The 14,501-nt window shown below is 40.3% G+C and overlaps 1 protein-coding gene across 1 annotated transcript in view; it reads left to right on the forward strand.

Annotated features, from left to right (window-relative positions):
• The window catches only part of plekhh3 (pleckstrin homology, MyTH4 and FERM domain containing H3), a 54,285-nt gene that overhangs the window by 25,526 nt on the left and 14,258 nt on the right, over positions 1–14,501 (forward strand). The window contains exons 7-10 of the mRNA XM_048614693.1: positions 473–680; positions 2,586–2,722; positions 4,643–4,763; positions 6,706–6,741. Coding sequence (XP_048470650.1) covers positions 473–680; positions 2,586–2,722; positions 4,643–4,763; positions 6,706–6,741 — 502 coding nt within the window. The remainder of the gene's footprint in view (positions 1–472; positions 681–2,585; positions 2,723–4,642; positions 4,764–6,705; positions 6,742–14,501) is intronic.

The following is a 14,501-nucleotide window of genomic DNA, read 5'->3' on the forward strand; positions in this document are numbered from 1 at the left end:
GGTCAAATGGCTTCCTTTGTGCTGTAAATATTCTGTGAAGCTATGATTTGTAAAAAGTCTAAGAATTTCATAGCTTCCACTCCTAACATTGAAGCCTTTTAACAATTAAAATAGTATTAAAAACATGTTTTTAAACAAAAGCTGTTTGCTCCTGATGTACACCGTCGGTGGGGCATCCAGAAACGGGGCCTTTGTGGAATTTATTCCCCCTCTGCTTGTATGCTGCTTAGCTACAGTGTTAGTGATATTGTACAGAACTGTGGATCAAAAATCTGCTCATCTGAGTCAGTGACAGCATGTTGTCACTCTTGTTCTCCCAGAAGCTGAGCACTGGTCTTTCAATTGAAGGTGGAAATCATTTCACCAATGATTGGAAGCTCTTCTGAATCAGATGTGGGGTGTAAGCCATCTCTTTGAGTTTACGATTGACAACTTTTTGCATTTTTGTCGTTCATATTTTCCATCTTCACAGGTCACAGGACCAGTTTCCAAAGACTGAAGTATATAAATATGCAGAATTCATTGCAAATTCGTTAGTCAGGACCAAATGCAGGAAATGTGTACCATCTTGTGAAGAAATTCTGGTCTTGATGCGGCGAGAGGAAATGAGTTGCATCATTCACTATGCTGGCTCCAAATTTTGCAAGGTCACCATTAATTCACATTCAACAGCTGGAGAGGTAAGAGAAAAGCTAACAAAGTGAGGCACAGATTGTGGACAGAAAGTGTTAAAACTCTGTGTTTGAGTCCAGAAGGCTGAACAATATTTAATTGAAACGCAAGTTGCTGTTCCTCAAATTTGTGTTGAACTTCATTGGGAAACTTAAGGAGGCCAAGGACCAGGAGGTTTGCCTGAGAGTGAAGTGAAGAATTCAAATGACAGGTGATCAGAAGTTCAAAATCATGCTTTCAGAATGAATGGAGATATTCTGCAATGTGGTCACCCAACCTGCATGTGGTCTTCACATTGTAAGGCAGACTGCATTATGAGCAGTGACTTCAGTATGCAAAATTGAAGGATGTATATGTTAATTGCTCTTTAACCTAGAAGGGGTGTTTGGGATCTCAGACAATGGGGAGAGGTGCAACAGCGTGTATTGCACTTCCTGTACTTGAATGGTAAGGGGCATGGAAAGATGAGAAGGTGTGGGGCGCTTGAGGAATGGATCAGGGTATCACAAAGTCATTGGTCCCTATGGAATACTGAGAGGGGAAGGCAGGAAATATGTGTTCGGTAGATGCATCATAGCTGAGATAATGGAAATGGTGGAGGATGATCCAATAAAATGGACACTGGTGTGGTGGAAAACAAGGTCAAGGAGAACACCATCATAGTTCTGGGAAGGAGGTGAAGCGGTGAGAGCAAAAGTAAATGAAATAAAACAAAAAAAAGTCAAAGGCCCTGACACGGGTGTGGTTATTGGTTGAGGTAAAAGGAAGACATCAGAGAGTTGCAACATCCAAACCAATGGGACACAGCCGTAACATGAAATGAAATGTAAGAAAATGGAGCCAAATTAGGTGTGAAATGGGGTTGAAGACTTGCAATGAAATTTCACTGATCCTCTGAAATACAAACAGAAAAGTTGAAGAAAGAGAGAGCTGAGATTTACCAAGAAGAGAAAGGTGGAACTTGGAGGCCAAGGTCATGAAGTTTTCCAGATGGGACATAAGGAAAAGGCACTGATACAGTCATTGACGTACCAGTAAAGGGGCACAAGTATGTCTGGGAGAAGGAATATTTCTTAGCTTACCATCCTTCTGTAAGATATAACACCTATCCAAGCGACAGGGTGCACTGGTCTGGATGGGGTTTGGCAGCTTCTCCCCTGCCCCAGTTCTGCTGGTTGCTGACCACAGTGAATCCAGCAGCTGCCTTGGGTAAAAGGGTTGCTGAGTAAAGTTGAGGGTCTTGGATAGAGTGAGTTTGAAAGACCTATTTCTTTAACAGAGATCAATAAACAGAGGATATAGTTTTAAAGTAATTAGTGGAAGGATTAGAAGTGGGTTGAGGGGAAATGTTTTCACCCTTGGTTGGTTGTTGGTGAGTAGCTGGAACTCACTGCCATAAAGTGAGGTAACAACCCTCATCACTGCTTTATAAAAAAACACAAAGTTAGATATTACAGTTGAGGTTCTGTAACCTACAGGATGCAGACCAAAAGCATAACATTGAGACCGGACAGTTTCTTTACAACCAGCATAGACATGATGGGCCAAATAGCCATCTTCTCTTAGTTTTGTTAATTAGTTTTGTTTCTATCTTTTCCCTGTTTTAGAGCAGAACTCATGGCTCATTTTCCCCTCTATCATCCAAAGGCAGTGAGGCCTGACCAAGAGTAGTTAACTTTTTTGCACTGGATTCAAATGTGGGTCCCCATGCTTGGTCTGATTCTGTGTCACAACAGAATGTGTGGCCAGGCTCAATGGAAAGTAGCATCCTTTTCATTTTCTCATTGCCTCCCAACTGCAGCACTGGGTTTGCTGCTGGTATGAAGTGGCACACACACTAAAACATCACACATTGCCATCTACATGCCAGTGTGACCAATCTAAGCTCACTTCTTTCCTTTACTCCATTGCAGGTTGTGAACAGTTTGCTGGTGACACTTGGTTTGGGACATAGTCAAAATCAGTTTGCTCTCTTTGAACAGAATTTAACTGATTGGTGGCTCGTGGCAGATGACACTGTTGTAGCAGATATTATAACCAGGTTTGAAAAGTAAATATCCAGATTTTATTTTGTTTAGTAATGTGTAAACAATTATACTAACACCAATTTTGAATTGTCAGGCAGGCTCGCAGTGTGGCGTACTTGTGTTTACTGGAAGTTTTGCTGTCAAAACACGGACCATCATTGCCTGTTTGAAAGCAACAAAATAAATGACAGCCACTCGCTAGCCCATTTCTCAGGGCAATGCATTGAATAAGCATCAACCTGGTTTAAAAAGTAAAAAAAGCCTGCAGTTAGCTGTCAGTCATTGTTATCTGGTGCATTTTTCACGGCCATACGTTGACCAGTCAGAGTCCAGTTGCCAACAAATCAACATTGTCCTGTCATACAGTATAAATATTGTTTCCCTTTAAGGTGGTAATTTTTTTGAATTGTCCTAATGAGTACAAAATGAAAAAGCTTCAATAAAATGTTTAAAGCAATACTTTATGGATAGAATGAAGAAAAAGATTTAAGACTGTTGAGGGAGTTGTTTGTAAATCTAGGGACTTGAAATTTGAGAATTTCTAATCGACCTGTTCAGAGATATCATATACCTCTGGAGCAGGTGTGACTTGAACCCAGGCCTCCTGGCTCAGACATAGGTACACTACCTCTACACCTCAAGCGCCCTCTACTTTAAATTCTATATAGTTTAAGATAAGCAGACTACCATTTTAAAAGGTAGTTAATTTTCTGAGAGTATCCCAGATTGTTTCCTGCAACAATATATCCTCAACTCAAAAAGTGACCGTGACCTATTAGATCTGGTAAAGAACCAGGTGTGATTAATGGTTAGTGAGCATTTATTTAATAATGGCCATATAACGTAGTGATTGATGGACAGAAACCTGAAACAATTAAGGTTCTAGTTTGAAGTGAGTCTGACTTCAACGTAGTGAGTTTGAGATTATCCACTGTAAACTTAGTAAATCTGTTAATGAGTGCAACATCAGAAGATCACGAGGTGGTGTTCAAAAATAATTTTAGGATCCAGACCTAATAGAGTCAAAAGAAAATGCACGTATTAGTGCAAAAGGCAGTCCAGATCCTTGGGACGGAGAAATAAAAACAATAAAAAGGGTGACAGTTATCAAAATGGAGTACAAAAGAAATTAGTAAACAATGTGAAAGTCATCCTTGAAAACACCATGATAATATTGTCAATGATAATTACTGTTGGTATTTACAGTAGAGATAGAATAACAGTTCACACATCCCAAAAATATATTAAAATTGGGTGGAATTTAATGTCATCCTGCGAGGTGAGTTGGGAGGCGAGGGGATCTTTAATTGGGAAAGAGGGTGGGTACCAGGTGACGATGCTGCTGCCTTCCTGCCTCTGCCCTGATTAAGTCTGGGGTAGGACTGCTCATATACAACCCTTCACCCTGTCACCACGATGTTTTAACATAACCAGGAATGTGGCAAAACCACAGTCATCAAGCAAAAAGTTAGAGTTAGGACAAAATGGCTTCCACTCTAGGATTTTGAGGGAAGTGGATGCATATATTACAGATTTACTTACTATTATCTTTTGGCTTGAATCTATTCCTGAAGTTAGAAAATTATGTACTAGTCTGTTATTGAACAATGTGATGGAGGAAACAGGGAATTATTAAACCGGTTAGTTCAATATCTGTTGTCAGGAAATTATTGTTGTCTCTAAATTAAGGAAAAAGTGACTAATTATCTTGAAAATCCTCTGATTAGGGAGAGACATTAAATTGTTGATTCCCTTCAAAATTGCGCATTCTTAACGTCAGTCCTGAAGAATGCAAGGAGAAAATTTTGAAAGCTTTTGTTTTTCTGCAAGACTTGAGTTCCTTATCATCAAGCAACTATTTGTTTGTATATGCTGTTGTACCAAGGAGAATGTTAGAGTAGTCCATTTGTTTGAACTTAGAGCTTTTTCTTTTTTTGTTCCAGTCTTGCTATAAATATGGAAGAGCCAGAAAACCAGTGGAAGCTTTATTTTAAACTGTACTGTTTCCTGGATTCGAGCAATATTCCAAAGAATAACTTGGAATTCACTCTTCTGTTTGAACAGGTAAAAAGATAGCGCCAGGATAGTCATTGGGTTACCCCACTGTTTGGTCAGCTGTGACAATCGGTCAACAATCTTAATTATCAATTTGTTCTCCTCATCAATTTTTTTCAATATCTGTCTTATTAAGACATTGATTATCTCTGATCCTAGGGTCAACCTAGGTTTTCTATAGGTCCATGTCTATAGCAACAATGATTCAGTATGCAGCTTTGCACCACATTAAAGGGACTTTTTCTAAGTGCTAAATTGTGCGATTTAGATATTTGGGATAGCTGACAGGAAGGGGGGTTTTAACGATGCAGAAGGTATGAACATGAAACACTGTAAATTGCTGGTATAAAGATCTTAACATCGTAGCAAATATAAGGAAATGAGGAATACAAAGGAAGCAGGAAAAAATATAAACAAAGAATTAGGCTAAGATGTGTTATGAATTGACCTTGGCAAATATGATTAAGGAGAATCCCAAGGCATTTTATATGTATATTAGGAGCAAGAGGTGAATAAGGGGAAGGTTCACTCAAGGACAAACGAGGGAATTTATGCATGGAACCAGAGGAAGTGCGTGAGGTTCTTAATGAATTCTTTGCATCGGTATTCACCAAGGAGAAGGGCGTGGATGATGGTAAGATTGGTGGGGGGGAATGTTCATATTCGAGGCATGTTGGCATTAAAAAGGAAGTGGGGTTCAGTGCCTTGAAAAACATTAGGGGTAGGTAAGTCCCCATGGATTAATGGGATCTATCCCGGGATACTGAGGAAGGCAAGGGAGGAGATTGCTGGTGCTTTGACAGAGATCTTTATATCCTCTTTAGCCGTGTCCCAGAAACCTGAAGAATAGCCAATGTTGTTCCTTTGTTTAAGTAGGGCAAAAGATACTCCAGGAAATTATAAGCCAGTGAACCTTGCATCGTGGTAGGGGAAATTATTTTGAGAAGATTCTTAGGGACAGGATTTACTCACATTTGGAAAAGAATGGACTTATTGGGGATAGTCAGCGTGGCTTTATAAAGGGGGAGGTCTTATCTCAAAATTGATTGAGTTTTTTTGAGGAAGATTACTGATGAGGATAGGACAGTGGATGTTATTTACATGGATTTGACTAAAGCATTTGTCAAGGTCTGTCATGGTAGGCTGGACCATAAGATTACATCACATGGGATCCATGGTGTGTTAGTAAATTGGATACAAATTGAATTGATCATAGAAGATAGAGGGTAGCTGTTGAGGGGTGTTTTCTGACAGGAGGTCTGTAACCAGTAGTGTTTTGCCAGCATCAGTGCTGTAACCTCTGTTGTTTGTAATTTATTTAAATGATTTAGATGAAAATGTATGTGGTCTGATTAGTCAGTTTGCAGATTACACAAAAATTAGTGGAGTTGTGCACTGTGATATAGATATAGATCAGTTGGAAAGTTGGGCAGAGAAATGGCAGATGGAGTTTCATCTGGACAAGCATGAAGTGATGCATTTTGGGAGGTCAAATGCAAGAGGAAAACATACAGTAAATGGCAGGACCCTTAGGAGCATTGCTATACAGAGGGATCTTGGGGTGCAAGACCATAGCTCCCTAACAGTACAAATGGATAAGGTGGTAAAGAAGATGTATGACATGCTTGCCTTCATCGTTCGGGGCATTGAGTATAAAACTTGGCAAGTCATGTTGCATCTGTATAAAACCAGAGTTAGGCCAGATTTGAAATATTGTGAACGGTTCTGGTCGCTGTACTATAGGTAGGATGTGGAGGCTTTGGACAGGGTGCAAAAGAGGGTTACCAGGATGTTATCTGGTTTGGAGTGTATTAGCTATAAGGAGAGGTTGGACAAACTTGAATTGTTTTTGCTAGAACATCAGAGGCTGAGGGGTGGCCTTATAGATGTATGTAAAATTATGAGGGGCATGGATAGGGTAGATAATCAGACACTTTTTTTTTCTTCCCAGGATGGAAATGTCGAATACCAGGGGTATAGGTTTAAGGTGAGTGGGGGAATAAGAGATGTGCAGACTTATTACACAGAGGCTGGTAGGTACCTAAAACATGCTGCCAGGCGAGGTGGTAGAAGCAGATAAGATAGCAACATTTTAGGGACATTTAGACAAACACATGAACAGGCATGGAGTAGAGGGGTAGAGACCATGTGCAGGCAGATGGGATTAGTTTAGAATGGCATCATGATCAGCACAGACATGGTTGATTGAAGGGCCTGGTCCTGTGCTGTATTATTCTATTTTCTAGTACCACTTTTACATGGTTGATTTTGAGAATGAATATGGTGGGTCCCAAGGGGAAGGGGTCCAAAAGGAGCACTCGGTATTTTAGAGGCAGGCCTCTTGCAAGAGTTAACAAGTGGTTCTCTGCTTGCCAGAATCCTAGCATACCTGTCACTTAATCACCCAGTGTGACCATCCACTCTGAATGATCATCACTATGTGGGTCTAACACTTTCCAAGACTGTTTTTGTTCCTTTGATTTAAAAACAAGTACATTGTATAAGCTTCCTTTTAGACTTCCTATTTTAAATATCAAATGTTTAGTTTTTATTTTGGCAAAAGTATATTTATTCTATTTCTATTTTTTTGTTTCATAGAACATCTGTTGCATTGTCACTGCTGAAATAAACGATTGTATACTAATTGTGAAGCTAAATGTAAAATATCAAAATTGTATCCAATTGTTGACAATTGCTGTAAATGAAAATTGTTTATTATTTCCTAGGATTATAAAATAGTTACAGCTCCGGAGGCAACCATTTAGCCAGTTGTGACCTTGCCTGCTCACTGCAAGCACAATTCACCTAGTCCAAAATAAAAGAGGCAAAATAGTGCAGGATCTACAAATCTGAAATAAACAAGTTTCATTGGAGCCCATAGTTTGGTCGTCTATATGCCCTGAGAGAAGCTGTAGCTAGTTAATTGGTGGCTGGTTTAATGTGTGTTTTTGTTTTAAAAGTTTGAGTCATTTGTTTTCATGAAGTATAAATAGGCCACGCTGAGTGCAGCTTTGGTTTTATCAAGTTGTGAAGGGGAGGAGGAGGTGCCCCTTTGTTTTTCTACCACTTTTGGCTGACTGTTAATTGGCTGTTACTTTAGTGCAGGGGAAGAAGTTGAGTAGTGTTTTCTATTTCAATTGTAGTAAACAGTTTTTAAAGTTACGGGTTGGCAGGTCAATTGGACCAAGCAGAAAGCAAATCATGCACTATGTGTAAAGTCATAGATGCACCGCGCATCCCAGACATTTGCAGGAAGTGTCACCAGCTGCATAAGCTTGAGTTCCAGGTTTTGGAACTTGAACAGTGGCTGGAGTCACCGTTAGCATCCGTGAGGCAGAGGACTACATGGATAGCATGTTAGTGAGCTGGTCACTCCGCAGATTAGAAGTGTACAGACAGCAAAGAAATGGGTGATGATTAGGTGGTCTAAGAGAAGCAGGCAGAATTGTACTTGCTAATCACTATTCTATTTTGGATAAGGGTGAGGCTGATGGTTCCTTAGAAGAGTACAGGCAGAGTTATCAGTGGCTCCACATTGATGTGCTATGGCTGATCATCCAACTGAGCCCCCTGTTCCCACTCTTGCCCCATACCCTTTGATCCCTTTAACCCTAAGAACTCTATCTTTCTCCTTCAAAACATTTAATGTTTTTGCCTCAACCACTTTCTGTGGCACAGAATTCTATAGGCTCCCCACTCTCCAGGTGGATAACATGGTTAAGGCATAAGGGACACTTGCCTTTATTTGCTGAGGCTTTGGGTTTGAAAGCATGAAAGTTATGCTGGAACTGTATAAAACATCGGTTGGCCACAGTTGGAGTATTGTGTACAGTTCTAGAGTTAACTTTATAGGAGAGGGTGCAGAGGAGGTTTATCAGGACGTTACCTGAGCTGGAGAGTTTCAGTTATGAAGAGAGATTGGACAGACTGGGATTGTTTTCCTTGGAGCAGAGGAGATTGAAGGGGGACATGATTGAAATCTCAAAAATTATGATGGGCATAGACAAGGTAGACAGGAAGAGACCTTTCCTCTTGATGGAGGGATCAAAGATCAGGGAACACAGATTTAAGTTAATGGGCAGAGGTTTAGAGGAGATGAAAAAGAAAACTTACTACCCGGAGGGTGGTGGGAACGTGAAAGTCACTGTCTGTATGGGTTGTTGAGGTAGAAACTCTCATAACATTTAAGAAGGTGAGACCACTTTTAGAATATGGTGTACAATTCTGGTTGTCCTGCTATAGGGAAGACGTTGTTAAGGTTGACAGGATGCAGAAAAGATTTACAAGGATACTGCCAGGATTGGAGGGTTGGAGCAACAGGGAGAGGCTAAATAGACTGCGGTTATTTTCCCTGGAACTTTGGAGGCTGAGGGGTGACCTTATAGAGGTTTATAAAATCATGAGGGCCATGAATAGGGTGAATAACCAAGGTTTTTTTTTCTTGGGTGGGGGATTCCAAAACTAGAGGACATAGCTATAAGGTGAGAGGGAGAAGATTTGGAAAGTACCTGAGGCGCAACTTTTTCACGCAGAGGGTGGTGCGTGTATGGAATGAGCTGCCAGAGGAAGTGGTGGAGGCGGTTACAATTACAACATTTAAAAGGCATCTGGATGGGTACATGAATAGGAACGGTTTCAAGGGATACAGGCCAGATGGGACTAGGTCAGATTGGGATGTCTCGTTAGCACAATGGGTTGGACAGAAAGATTTGTTTTTATGCTCTAAGTATTTAAATGGTGCACTTGCAATGGTAAGACAAACAAAGTTATGGGCCGAGTGCTGGAAAATGGGATTGGAATAGTTTGGTGCTTGATTTTGACTGGTATGTACACAGCGGGCTGAAGGGCGTTTTTCTGTGCTGTATATCTCTATGACTTGGGTGAAGAAATTTCTACTCTATAGCCTTAATTTGTTAGCCATGGGGAATGCAGGGATAGGGTAGAGGGTAGGTCTGGGTAGAGTGATCTTTGGTTGGTATGGACTTGTTAGGCTGAATGACCTGTTTCCATATTGTCGGGATTCTATTGTGACCCCTGGTTCTGGTCTCCCTGGTCATCGGGAATATCCTTCTTGTATCTACCCTGTTAGAATTTTATGCAGTTTCTATGAGATGCCCCTCATTCTTATAAACTCCAGTGAATATAGTCTCAATTAATCTAGTCTCCCTTCATGTGTTAGTCCTGCCATCCCAGGATTTGGTCTCGTAAAATTGGTTAGAGAATCAATCACATCTATGAGGAAGAATGAAGCATCAAATGAGGCAGAATGGGTTGAGCTCAGAACCAGAAAAGGGGTAGCCACACTGCTAGTGTCTACTATAGCCCCCAAACAATGAGAGGGAGTTAAGGGGTCAAATTTGTAGATGCAAGGACAATAGGGCAATAATAGTTGCGAACTTAAACCACCCAAATGTCAGCTGGGATACAAACAGTGAATTCTTGAACCAAATTCAAGGTAATCTTTTTAGTCACACGTAACAAGCCCAGTAGGAGAGAATGAAAACCAAGATTTAGTTCCATGAAATGAGGCTGGGCGGGTGGATAACCATTTTGGAGATTGCGATCATAACAGTTTGATTTAACATCATTATGGAAAGGAACAAAGATAGAACAGGAGTAAATGTCCTGAACTAGGGAGGGCAATCTTTACAAGATCATCTGGAAAAGGTGGACTGGTTACAGCTACTTGAAAGAAACAATGAGAAATCAGTGGAAAGCATTTTAAAAAGTGAGCTTTGGTCAGTGTAGACGTGTCCCCACAAAAAAAGGGTGGTACAGTCAAATCTTAGAGTCCTCTGATTATTCAGAAGCATACAGGATAAGATAAAGCAGAAAAATAGAGCTTATGACAATTTTAAAAAGAGTAATACTTTAGTAAACTTAGGGAAGTATAGGAAGTGCTGGGGTAAAATGAAAAGTGAAATTAGGAACTCTGAGGATATGAAAAAAAAATTAAGGTAAACTCCAAAGTTGTTTTTATCAGTGCATTAAGAGGATGACTAAAGAAAGGATTGGGCCTAACAGAGATGGTCATGGTAACTTGTTTGTGGATGCAGAAGATATGGGCAGAATTTGAAATGCGTATTTTGTATCTGACTTTATAGACGAGAGTGATGATGCAGACGTTCTAGATAAAGAGGAGAAGTCATAGAGTCATACAGCACGGAAACAGGCCGTTTGGCCCAACTCGTCCATGCCGATCAGATTACCTAAACTGAACTAGTCCCATTTGCCTGTGTTTGGCCCGTGTTAAATGGGGTTTGTCAAGATGTAAAAGAATAATTGTTATAGGGGATTCTCCTGATAGGGGTACAGACAGGAGATTCTGCAACCGTGAGTGTCAATGTAGGATAGTATGTTGCTTTCCTGGTTAGGGTTAAGGACTTAAAACTTTTGAAGCATACTGTCAAAGGGGAGAGAAGAAGCAAAAAGTTGTTTTACACGGTAGGAATGACATAATTAGGGAAAGAGTTAAGTTTTTGCAAAGTGAATATAAAGAGGTTAAATACATTAAAAAACAGAATACCAGAAGTAGTAATTTTCTGGTTCACTTCCAGTGCCAAGTTCTAATGAGGGAAAGCATAAAAGGATATGGGAGATAAATCAATGGCCAAAGAGGTGGTGCAATGTGCAGGCATTCAGGTTCTTGGATCATTTAGATCTCTTCTGGGACATAGAACATAGAACATAACAGCGCAGTACAGGCCCTTCGGCCCTTGATGTTGCGCCGACCTGTGAAACCAATCTGAAGCCCATCTAACCTAAACTATTCCATTATCATCCATATGTTTATCCAATGACCATTTAAATGCCCTTAAAGTTGGCGAATCTACTACTTTTGCAGGCAGGGCATTCCACGGCCTTACTACTCTCTGAGTAAAGAACCTACCTCTAACATCTGTCCTATATCTATCACCCCTCAATTTAAAGCTACGTCCCCTCGTGCTAGCCGTCACCATCCGAGGAAAAAGGCTCCCACTGTCCACCCTATCTAATCCTCTGATCATCTTGTATGTCTCTATTAAGTCACCTCTTAACCACTTTCTCTCTAACGAAAACAGCCTCAAGTCCCTCAGCCTTTCCTCATAAGACCTTCCCTCCATACTAGGCAACATCCTGGTAAATCTCCTCTGCACCCTTTCCAATGCTTCCACATCCTTCCTATAATGCGGTGACCAGAACTGTACGCAATACTCCAAGTGCGGCCGCACCAGAGTTTTGTACAGCTGCAACATGACCTCATGGCTCCGAAACTCAATCCCTCTACCAATAAAACCTAACATACCGTACGCCTTCTTAACAACGGGACAGAAAAGAATTGTTCAAAAAGGATGGGTTTCACCTGAACTAGAAAGGGGCCAATATCCTGGCAGGGAGATTAGCTAGTTCTATTCCAGGAGCCTGTAAACTTTTTGATTGGGTAGCTTCCCAAGTAACAGTCAAAATAGAAAGAAAGATGAGAATGGTCCTGAATCAGAAAAGAACAATTTAATTAGGAAAAACAGACAACAGCAAGTCAGAGAATGAAGTAACTCTTAAAGAATTAAACTGCATTTCTTTCAATGCAAGAGGGTCTTACAAGTAAGGCTGATGAACTCCGGGCATGACTGGGATGTTGTAGCTATTATAGAAAGTTGGCTGAGGGAAGGACAGGACTGGCAGCTCAGTGATCAGGTTCTAGATGTTAAAGGAAGAATAGAAAGAGTGGGGGATTGGCATTTTTGATTATGGAAAACATTACTATTGTAATTAGAAAAGATATTTGAGGGATCATTTAGTGAAAATATATGGGTTGAAATTAGAAATAAGAAGGGGATGATCACCTTGATGGGATTGTACTAAAGGCCCTCCAATAGTGAGAGGGAAATTGAGAAGCAAACATGTAGAGAGATCTCAAATATATGTAAAAATAATAGGGTTGTAAGAATAATAAGTATTAGGGGAACACGTTCTGATTAGGGATCATAATATTAGTTTATAGAAAATATAAGCCTTCAATAAAAGTTAAAGTTCTTAATTGGAGTATGGCAAATTTTAAGGGTGTGAAAATTTTAAGTTGGTTGGAATAGACTGTTCGCAGATAAAGGGATAACCGACAAGTGGGAGGTTTTCAACAGTGTGATAATGAGAGTTCGGAGGCAATATGTTCCTGTTAAAGTGAAAGGCTGGTAAGATTGGGGAACAATGGATGAATGAAGATGAATAAAAACAAAAAAGAATCGTGAATTAGATATAGACAGCTAGAACCAACTGAATCTCTTGAAGATTATGAAGATTGTAGGGGCATTCTAAAGAAGGAAATTAGGAGGGCAGAGAGGAGATATAAGATAGCCTTGGCAGATAGGGTTAAAGATGATCCAAAAGATTCTACAAATACATTAGAACAAGAAAGCAATGGGAGAGAGAGGAGGACCCCTTAAAGATTGATGTTGTCTTCCTATTGAACTACAGGAGATGGGAGAGATAATAAATGAATATTCTTTATCAGCTTTTACTGTTGAGAAAGAAATGGAGACTACAGAACTCAGGGAAATAAATATTGATGTTTTGAAAATAGTTCACATTACAGAAGAATAAGTGCTGGAGGTCTTAGAAAATATAAAGATCGATTAATCTCCAGGATCTGATCAAGTGTATCCCAGGATGTTGTGGGAAGTTAGGGAGGAAACTGCGGGATCTCTTGCAGAAATATTTGTATCATCTATAAACATGGGTGAAGTACCAGAGGACTGGAGGGTGGCTAATGTTGTGCTATTGTTTAAGAAAGGCTGTAAGGAGAAGCCTGGAAACTATCCAGAAGCCTGGATTGAGATGAGTGAGTATTGGTCATGTCTTTTTGTAGCCAGTTGGTGTTCAGTTGTGGTTTTTGACTACAAAACGACACGACCAATACTCACTCATCTCAATCCACATGGACAAGGAGAACCATGACTTCGACTGGGACAACACCAAGATCCTGGGATAGGCTAGGCAGAGGCAAGCACGAGAATTCCTGGAAGCATGGCACTCCACAAAGCATGCTATTAACAAACACATTGAACTTGACCCCGTATACATTCCACTACGAAGGAAAACCAGAAGTGAGGCAATCCATCTCAACGGACCCCAGAGTTTAAAAACCAGGCGGGAAAACACACCGACGCTTCATCAGAGGCTGCACTGATGATGTTACCCAGCACAGTAACGAAACGTCTGCGAAACAACAAACCAGCTCGGCGAGCCAACCAACCTCAACACCCACAACCCAAGCTACTGATCTACTCCAAAACCTTAGGTAGACTAATTATTAAAGTTACATCTCATGGGATTCAGGGTGAGCTTGCCAATTGAATACAAAATTGGCTTTATGGTAGGATAGTGGGTGGTGGTGGTGGAGGGTTGTTTTTTGGACTGGAGGTCTGTGACTATTGGTGTTCCGCAGGGATCGGTACTGGATCCACTTTTGTTTGTTATTTATAGAAATTATTTAGATGAGAATATAGAAGGCATGGTTAGTAAGTTTGCAGATTATCACTAAAATTGGTGGTATAGTGGACAGTGATGAAGGTTATCTAAGATTACAGAGATCTTGATCAGTTGAGGAGTGGCAGAGGGAGTTTAATTTGAATAGATGTGAAGTATTGCATTTTGGTAAAACAAGGACAGGACTTATACAATTAATAGTAGGGCCCTGGGTAGTGTTGTAGAACAGTGAGAAAGTTGTGGATGAGAATTAGTTACAATGTTTAAAAGATATTTAGATATGTT

Source organism: Rhincodon typus, chromosome 30, assembly GCF_021869965.1.
Source record: "Rhincodon typus isolate 14 chromosome 30, sRhiTyp1.1, whole genome shotgun sequence".
Lineage (NCBI taxonomy): Eukaryota > Metazoa > Chordata > Chondrichthyes > Orectolobiformes > Rhincodontidae > Rhincodon > Rhincodon typus.